The sequence below is a fragment of the Dasypus novemcinctus genome, chromosome 12 (assembly GCF_030445035.2).
Source record: "Dasypus novemcinctus isolate mDasNov1 chromosome 12, mDasNov1.1.hap2, whole genome shotgun sequence".
NCBI lineage: Eukaryota > Metazoa > Chordata > Mammalia > Cingulata > Dasypodidae > Dasypus > Dasypus novemcinctus.
In genome coordinates, this window is record NC_080684.1 from 54001362 (window position 1) to 54011578 (window position 10217).

At 37.6% G+C, this 10217-nt stretch overlaps 1 protein-coding gene across 8 annotated transcripts in view; it reads left to right on the plus strand.

The window, feature by feature from the left end:
• Positions 1 to 3868, plus strand: part of TBC1D15 (TBC1 domain family member 15) — a 96156-nt gene extending 92288 nt beyond the window's left edge. For all 8 annotated transcript variants that reach the window (XM_004462021.5, XM_071218956.1, XM_071218957.1 and 5 more), the window contains 3 exons: positions 462 to 578; positions 1103 to 1189; positions 2527 to 3868. In XM_004462021.5, coding sequence (XP_004462078.1) covers positions 462 to 578; positions 1103 to 1189; positions 2527 to 2748 — 426 coding nt within the window. In that variant the 3' untranslated portion in view covers positions 2749 to 3868. The remainder of the gene's footprint in view (positions 1 to 461; positions 579 to 1102; positions 1190 to 2526) is intronic.
• Positions 3869 to 10217: the final 6349 nt, after the last annotated feature.

A 10217-nucleotide genomic window follows, 5' to 3' on the forward strand; every position in this document is an offset into this window, starting at 1 on the left:
TTCAGAATGTAGGCCTGTCTCTGGGTGTTTTCAGTTCTGTGTGCTGCTTAACTGAATATTCTTCCTACTCCCTCCCTCCAAGACCTGGAGATGATTTAAAAGTGAGAAACTGAAGGTTCAGGAAAAATACTGAAAATGCCACTAGCCCTAAAGCTATCCCATTTACACTTTAAACTTTACCTCATGGCTGTGGTTCCTTAATTAATAACATTTATCATATTGGTTAGGCTCAATGTTATGCTAATGCAATTATCTAAAGATCATATTCATGTAATGTTAAACTTGGTGTTACCTTTGTAGCTAAAGGAAAGACTCTTCCACCCCTCATTTCCTAACTAGAAAAACAGTGGACTACTCCAAGTAGACAACTTCTGCTCTGCATAGGAGTCATTCAGAGTTCATCATTGTATCTGTATGGAAAAGTGTTGATAATAGTTTATTCAATGTTCTGTTTTTTGTAGGTAATGTGGACTGAGCTTCCATGTAAAAATTTCCATCTTCTTCTCTGTTGTGCTATTCTGGAATCAGAAAAGCAGCAAATAATGGAAAAGCACTACGGCTTTAATGAAATACTAAAGGTAGCTATTCCTTTAAATTAGATTTTAATATTTTTGTTCTTTCCTCTATTTGGTGGTACTGATAAACAGAACATATCCTTAGAGCCTTATTGAATCTGTTGAATACCTTAAAGTATTAAAGCAGTCAGTGCTAGAACTGACAGTCATGGCAGTTCAGCAGATACATATTGGCCAATTATTTTTATCTGGTTAATTGGGAAGAAAAGGAAATTCAACAAATGCTCTTTTATGTAGCTTAGTTACCTAAAAAATAATTGTCTTTTGCTTATAACTTTGAGATAGCAGACTTGGGACAACTGTTGGATTTAATGTTCCATAAGCTTATTAAGCTATTCTTTAACTCTAAAACTTGAAATAATCTAATGAAAGATATATTGAATTTCTTGTTTGTTTGTAATATGAATACTTTTATTTTAAGTATTTGATTTTCAGTGAAATATAACTGGTAATAAACTGTTTATATAGGAGAATATAATAGTGCATTCAGTTTCAGATTATCATTTTATTTTATTGATGCATTTTAGCATATCAATGAATTGTCCATGAAGATTGATGTGGAAGATGTACTATGCAAGGCAGAAGCAATTTCTCTACAGATGGTAAAATGCAAGGTATATAATACTTTAAATAATTCCAAGGTTTTTGTTTTTGGTGGGTCGCAATCAAGAAAGGTACTATTTCTTGGAGGTAAAATAAATGGTAGCTGTAGCAAGTTGAGTGCGTACACAAAGTATTGGCTAGCATTTTGGTTATTACCATTATAGATTTACAGTACTTAATTGAAAACAGTTGACTGATTATTCCATATAGGAAGCACTAGGCAAAAAAGACAAAAGTAAATGAACATATATCTAAGACAACTGAAGAGGCCACAGAATTTAACTACAAATTTTAATGTAAGCATTGCTATATTACCTAATTGAGTTAGTGAATACAGCGATAGACCTTTTATTAAATATGCATTATTCCCAAATAACAACAGATACTAATCAGAAATAATTAAATATAGTTTAGTCTACATCGTTACACTTTTATCAGTGTCAGGCTTTTAATTATTTCTAAAACGTGTCATGTTCTGAATTCAAACCAAATTATTATTCTCAGTTATATGTTTTGGCTTTTGTACTTGTTACAAGAATTTTTACTTCATTTTTGTGTAACTTGTCAGTGAAAGATTTCTTACCTTTAAAAAACCTCTATTGGGAAGTGGATGTGGCTCAACTGATAGAGCGTCTGTCTATCATATGGAGGGTCCAGGGTTCAATACCCAGGGCCTCCTGATCCGTGTGGTAAGCTGGCCCGCATGCAGTGCTGCCATGTGCAGAGTGCCATGCCACGCAGGGGCGCCCCTGCACAGGGGTGCTCCACGCGCAAGGAGTGCGCCCCTTAAGGAGAGCCACCCTGTGTGAAAAAAAGTGCAGTCCACCCGTGAGTGGCACTGCACACACATAGAGCTGATGCAGCAAGATGACAGCAACCAGAAAGAGATGCAGTTTCCCAGTGCCACTGGATAATGCAAGCAGATGTAGAAGAACACACAGCGAATGGACACAGAGAGTAGACAATGGGGGGGGGGTTAATAAATAAATCTTTAAAAACAGACAAACCAAAAAACACCTCTGTTGAGAGCAAAGGATGTTGTAAATCAGATACTGTAATAAAAAGCAGAATAGATCAGTACTAAATATTAGAAAACTATGTTTTTGTGTGGGTGGTAGGGTGGAGAGTAATGGGAACCACTCTAAAAGGTGATTTTGAACTCTTCTGTTGTAGGATTTCATTTGGAGTGGGGAAAGAAGGTATGAGAGGATACATAACAAACTGTTAGAACAAATGTTGAGATTCTGGAATCAGTGTCTTAAATAGAAATGATTATTTTTCCTTTGTAATCGTTATTTTTCCTTTGTAATGAATGATGGTTTGGGATTTGATGTTTTTTCTGATCCAGGAATTGCCACAAGCAGTTTGTGAGATCCTGGGGCTTCAGGAAAGTGAAGTTACAACACCGGATTCAGACATTGCTGAAGATGAAAATGTTGGCATGACTAGTTGTCCTACCACTGCATTTCAGAGTAACTGCTTACCTGTACATGCTGCCAGTGGAGCCAGAGATGACAACCCCACACAAATATCAGTACCCCCAAATGTCACCAGATTAGCACCTGCATGATCATTTTTCTTAATTTTTGGAGAGAGACTTTGCTGCAACTCTTTTCAAGTACTTGAAAGGCAGAAATTAAAAATCTTGATATTGATCATGCTTTAAGGTTTATGGAAACAAAGTGTACTGTGATGTTCTTGCATTAAAGCTTTACAAAGATTTAAACTAATTATTTTTGTAGTTACTTCTACCAGATAGCCTTTTCTTTTCAATAACATTCCTTAGTATTTTTATAGCCAAGTGCATTTTATTTTCTTGCTGACGAACTAGAATTGGATAATAATACAAGTGGATGAGTTGGAAATTATGCACTTTGAAAAACATTCACTTTGTTTACCCCAAGTTTAGTGGATTTTGGATTTGATTAAATTAAATGTTGAGCCTTCTTTAGCTTTTTAAACTGAAAAGTAGCTTATTACCCAGTGCTGAAATGAAAAATGAAAGAATTTGTTTTTCTCTATTGTTTACAGTAATATTCAACTTAAATATTTGTGCTGGTTGAATGTGATTTAAATTGGACATTTTCATAAATGCAGTTTAACATCTATGTAAAGAACTATTTCATCCGTAAGTGAATTGGCAGGCTGTTTTTTACATTGAACTTTTCTTCAGTTGTATATAAACACTATATATAAGTACTTATTTATAAAATGAGTGTAAGAAAGGATAGGCATATTTTCTTTAACTGAATAAACTTAACTATTGGTTTATATAACCTGATTTGACAATTAATACATAGCTTAAATATGAAATTTTTTCAAAACTATTTTCTTAACCAAACTTGATTTCATGAGAAATACATTCAACCCTGTAACTGGTGTAATTTTAAAATTAATTGCTTGTAATCTCACTTTACTAATAATGTTTATTATCTTTCCTAACAATGCATTAACTGATTAATCAGGTCTTTAAATTTTTATAAAATATCCTTTGAAAAAAGCTTATGTCAAAAATTTCAAGATATTATCACAAGTCTCAAAGTAATACTTTTTTGTATATGAATGACGCTGTTGTTTTTACCAAGCAGTGTTGCATGATTTTAAGTTCTGTGGAATTAACACAGTGATTTCGTTTTAATTGTAACTTGTTAACTCCTGTACATATCATTAAAAATAAATATGAAGTTGAAGTAGTGTTTTCAGTTAAATTACACTTAGGAATAATCTGTTCTTCATTAGGGGAAAAATCAAACCCACAATGGACCTCAATATAGCTCATATTTTAATGTGATGTAAAACAGTCATTTGAATGACTTGTGCAAAAGAAGAAGAAACATGAACCCTTGTATAACTGAAAAAAGTTTTTCATCAACATGAAAATAGGCATAGTGCTGTCTCATATAATTTTCTGGCTGGAGAGTAAAACATCTTACTACAACTGATGCTAAATAGTTGATAGATTTTTTTTTTTTCCTGAAGGTTAGGGAACTAAATGAACTTTTTTTCCTAGTTGAGCATTAACTGACAATCATGAGAGTAGAACCATTAGATTTTAGTTTTTAATATCATATGTGTGTTATCTTTTATCAGTTAATAATGAGTAAACCTATTCAGGGAAGAAAAAAAGAGTGAACTGATCAAAAACTCACCATCTCCAGTCTTTCATTTCCTGGTATTCAGGAAATTGCTTAGAACATCTTGATGTCCTTCTTGTTCTTTCTGAACAGTGCCTTCTTTTTGGGAGTTTTTTCCCCACTATATAATATGATCTCTACTTTTGATTTTTTGAAAAAATCTTGATACATTCAGTAAATTGAACTTTTGTCAAGTTTCAGAATAAAACTTGTTAAAACATAGATTTTACTAAAAAGTGCATTTCTTTCTAGCACATTTTTATATGGAAGTGATGATAATATAGTGTAGATAAAAGTCTTAATCAGTTCACAAAATCCAGTTAGCAACTACTACATAAACTTGAGCTTTTGTTTTTTGAATTTGAACTTTTCACATTGGTAAAGTGGATAGTTCAGTTTTATGGATACCAACTGATTCTTATAGGAACTTCACATAATTGTATCTGTTATTAAAGACAGTGTAAAATAATCCAAGATGTTTATTGAAGAACCTAGAACTAAAGTGGCTAACTCTGATTTGTGTCCAACTATGTAACAGGGTGATCCCATTCTATCTTGGGGCTCTTTACTTGGGATTCCTAGAGGATGCAGGAATTTCTTACCATATGTGTACTCTGGTGTGCATGTGTGCATATTTCTTAGAAGAGAGCACATAGTCTCTAAAGTTTCATTTCCCTCCAAAGTTGAGAATCATTCTTATAAATTATTTAATGTGAGAATAGCAAAGTAATTTATGATTCATGTTAATGATTTTTGTGTGAACATCCATTAACTAAAATATCTTCAAGGTGCTCATTTCCAGATCCTTGGTCTGTGTTTAAAAAAAACAAAACATGTCCAGGTATTCCTTTCAGACCTACTGAATCAGAACTTTTCGGAGGTGAGGTCAAGGAATCTGCATTTTAACAGGCATCCAGGTGATTCTTGGGTCCTTTGAAATTAGAGAATTACCATTGTATATTGTATTTCATATGTTAACATTTTGATTTATGGTCAGGGAGGCAGGTCTCTAAACAAGTAGTTCCTTGATTTTCTACGGTGAATTTGCTCTATTTACACCACCATTTTTAGTAAAAAGTGATGATAGTCATTTGAGCTTCTCTTATATAGGTTTTTCCCTCAATTATTACATTTTGAAGAAAACTTTCAGTGTTACTTTACTTTTGAATATGAGGTACAGTTAAATTATTTGAAATGACTGAAAGGTTTCCATCAGTATCTAATGTCCTTAACTGATGCTAAGCATCTGTACTTATTCTCCCCCCTTGGGATCTTATAATATGGGAATTTTAAGTTGCAGATTAGTGAGGATTGCTCTAATTGCAAATGTTTTTTCTGGTTCTGTAAATACATTCCAAGCTTAGTCTCGACTATAGGAAAAACAATGTGTTGTCCTTAGATGCAGAAGGTGGGGTGCAGGGCATTTAGGTTGGATGTACTTCTTTTTGGATATGCAAAGACCCTCCTTAAGCCTGTGTGAAATTATACTGTTTATGAATTCATCATAAAAAAAAATCCAAGTCTCCATGGTTTTAGGCCTAATACTATGTGCTTCCTTAACATCTAGTGGAATGGCAACCATAGGACCTTGCCTGGCCTAACTTCAAGGTTCCCTCCGTACTCTGTTCCCATGGGTAAAGCCCTCTGGCCAAACAGCCCTCCTTATCAAGGGGGACCAGGTACAGTTTCTGCTTATCTGGGAGTAGTGGGTTTCAGTTCCTCTACCGCCCAAGGATTTATTCAAACAAGCCAATCACATCCTCCTGCAGAAACAAGGGGTTGTACCACCCCTTTGATACTATGAAGCCTGTTTCCTTCAACCCTTGTTAACCGGCATTATGCGTAGTGTTCTCCCCTGGGTTGTGAGTATATGTGATGAATAAACTGCTGTCAATCTCGTCTATGCAGTGTTTGTTATCATGTGTTTGGCCATCATTCTACCCTGCGGTGGGAATCACTTCCTCACCAACAGGATAAAAGATGATTAAAACAGTTGATAGTTGTAAGAACTATCAAATCACATATAACATATTTACCTAATACGGGTCAATCCCTATAGATAAAACTGGAATGTTAGAATAATAGGTAAGCAATTAATTAAATACGCATCTCAAATATCTACAAGATGTACTGCTCTTCACATATCTCTCTACATGCAAAAGAGTACAGAATGAAACATTCCAATAAGCTTAGTTGTGATCAATAAGCAGTTCAATTCTTGTTCAGCTTTTTAAATTAAAAGCACGTATTTAGCTTCAGAGAAATGGGCTTTTGATATGACAGTCCATAACGGACACCTCCGACACCCCCATCAGTCTTTCTGGAGGCACAAGACTGAGTAGGTTAGTAGAGTGCTTTAGAAACACTACTATTGCTGTTTATACATTACCCTAGGTGTCATACACCTCCTCGTACAAGGTACTAGAATCTCTTCCTTGAATGTCACTGGTTCACTTCGCAAAGCAAAACCTCTCCAGGGGATCTCTCCCAAGTTCTCAATATTTACACTGCATGCTCCAGTCACTGTCAGGGGCACATTTAGAAAGTTTTGGCCCAATGCTTGTTATGAGTCACATTAAAGGAGCCAAGTATAGTCATTTGCTAACTAGTTGATGAAAAAATGTTTTCTAAGTGAAATTAAGTACTACTTTTTGTGGTCTTAAAATAATAGAAGTAATGCTATTATATATCCCTCTGTGTGCCCTGCTCTTCCTAAAAGACAATCTAAGATAGCTTTTTTTTTTTTTAAAGATTTATTTATTTAATTTCCCCCCCTCCCCTGGTTGTCTGTTCTTGGTGTCTATTTGCTGCGTCTTGTTTCTTTGTCCGCTTCTGTTGTCATCAGCGGCATGGGAAGTGTGGGCGGTGCCATTCCTGGGCAGGCTGCTCTTTCTTTTCACGCTGGGCGGCTTTCCTCACGGGCACACTCCTTGCGCGTGGGGCTCCCCTACGCGGGGGACACCCCTGTGTGGCACGGCACTCCTTGCGCGCATCAGCACTGCGCATGGCCAGCTCCACACGGGTCAAGGAGGCCCGGGGTTTGAACCGCGGACCTCCCATATGGTAGACGGACGCCCTAACCACTGGGCCAAAGTCCGTTTCCCAGCTTTTTTTTTTTAAAGATTGATTTTTCCCCCACCCCCCCGACCCCAGTTGTCTGTTCTCTGTGTCTGTGTCTGCTGAGTCCTTGTGTGCTTCTCTTGGTGTGAACAGTACGGGAATCTGTGTGTCTTTTGGTTGCATCATCTGCACTTTATTTCAAGCTGGGCAGCTCTCCCTATGGGGCGTACTCCCTGTGCGTGGGTCTCCCCTACGTGGGGGACACCCCTATGTGGCAGGACACTCCTTGGCGCACATCAGCAACGTGCATGGGCCAGCTGCACATGGGTCAAGGAGGCCTGGGGTTTGAACCACGGACCTCCCATATGGTAGACGGACACCCTAACCACTGGGCCAAGTCCGCCGCCCTAAGATAACTATTAATATATTCTTTTGTGCATGTCAGTGTCAGTTAATTCTAAAAACTGAATTTTCGTTAACTTGCCCAATTTAAATTCAACTTCTGGGTAACTTTGGGACAAATTCTCATCTCTTGGTTTACAGAACTTTTAAAGATTTTTTATTTACCTCCTCTCCACCCCCCCCCCCCCCCCCCCGTGTCTGCTCTCTCTGTCCATTCGCTGCATGTTCTGTGACCGCTTCTATCCTTATCAGCGGCACCGGGAATCTGTGTTTCTTTTTGTTGCGTCATCTTGTGTCAGCTCTCTGTGTGTGCGGCGCCATTCCTGGGCAGGCTGCACTTTCTTTCGCCCTGGGTGGCTCTCCTTATGGGGTGCACTCCTTGCATGTGGGGCTCCCCTACGCGGCGGACACCCCTGTGTGGCAGGGCACTCCTTGAGCGCATCAGCACTGCTCAAGGGCCAGCTATCCATTGGGCCAAATCCGCTTCCCGGTTTACAGAACTTTTATGAACTTTATTTAAAGGCTAATGACTTAAAGGGAGGAACCCTGTTCTCACTAGCTTCCTTCACATAATAACTAACAATGGTTTATAAGCCAGCTTTTAAGCTTTCTATTTAGTATGACTTGTGTCAAAGTTATATTGATGGATGAACATAAGGTAAGCATCTTTTCCACTGACATTTCATACCTGAGAAAAGCAGCAAAAGAAACCCTAGCTTCATAAACTACAACTTACAGAATCAGTAGGTTGAGTCTTGGCAGAGGCAAATCTCTTCTAAAGGCAAAATATTTAAGGAGCAAGAATGTGTCAGCTGAATCCAGTGGATTGAATTCAGATGGCACAATCCTAGTCACCACTCGGGCATAGCAGAATTCTTCTTCCTAACTTACTCCCTTTTGCTCAACAGGACTACAATTAAATCATTCCAGATATGAGAATCCACCCTCCTTTAAAAAAACAAAACAGAACAAACAAAAACACTTGCAAAAAAGAAGATTCTCTGGTTTACCACAGAAATTCCCATTTCTTTAATTGGCTCTAAATTCGATTTTGCAATGCTTTTCACATGTCTGGATTGTTGAATTTTCTGCATCTCTTTTCAACTCTACAGCTCAGAATTAGACGTAAAAGGGTAAGTTTAGAATAGAGTGTGAGTTTATTCTGTGAGAGGACTTAGGCCCCCATAAGCATTTCCTTTGATCAGCTTCCCAGTGCGGAGTGAGTTCACGTACCTAGTGTTGGTCCAGCACTCCCTCCTCTTGTTTAATCTTTCCCAAGTTTCCTAAGTTTTCTAAGGATGCTCACATTGTCTGAGAGCACCACCATGGATTAAAAAAAAAAAAAAACATAAATCTTTATTAATAAGCTTGGTTTTAAATACTTTAGAAGTTTTACATGATTAAAACACACACACCACACACAAATGGACCCACCTGCTGTCATTAAACCAAAATTTCTCAGCCACAATTTAGAATCAGATTCCTATGTCAACACAGATAAAGAGAGTTGGATTGATAGGTAGTACTTCTGGACAGATAAAAAACCTTCCTTTGGGAACTTTTTTCCTTAAGGAGTTCAAGGTGGCTTCAGATGTGATGTGAATGTTTGGGTGATGGTGGCAGTTTGATATTTCTGATGAATTCCAAAAAGAAATATTGGTTATGTTTGTAAACTGGACTTTTCCTATGGGCCTGATACCCTTTGGTTATATTAAATTCAGAGGTTTCACTTTTACTTGGTTAAATTAAGATTAGGGCTTTGATTCGGCCTTCTTGGTGGATGGAGACTCACATGGAAAATAACAAGGCAGAGGCAGAGGATGTGGAGCCCCCCGGAGAAAGCCGAGCCTTTAGCATGATGGTTTACAGCTGGCCTTTTGGAGAGAGCAGAGCAGTTGAGCCTGGAAAGAGACGAGCTCCAGGAAGAGAGACTAATGCCAGCCTACAGCTGAGATGGGAAGAAGCTGGGACCGTGGATTCCTAAGAGGAAGAGGACGACAACCCTCACAGAGGCTGGCAGCCATCTTGCTCCAAGTGCAACAGATTTTGGTTTGAGAAATAACTACGCTTTATGGACTTGTGACTATAAGCTTCTACCCCAAATAAATACCCTTTATAAAAGCCAACATTTCTGGTACTCTGCATCACACCCTTTTGGCTGACTAATACAGTAACTTCAAAGGGTTTCATATTCTTCAAAGGATGTAAAGTTTATCCTATCAAGTCTGGGAGTCAATTGTAAGAAAAAGAAAATCGGCCATAATGGTCATATGGCTCAATTGTCAATGCTGGAAAGCATCTACTGTATTTTTGAATGTAAAATGGAAGGTTTAAGCTGTGGGTTGAGAGCACAGGGTTTGGAGTCAGATAATGATGGATTTGAAACTTAGCCCATTCACTTCTTGTGGCTATAACCTTTTCTGAGCCTTTTGTTTATCAAGTG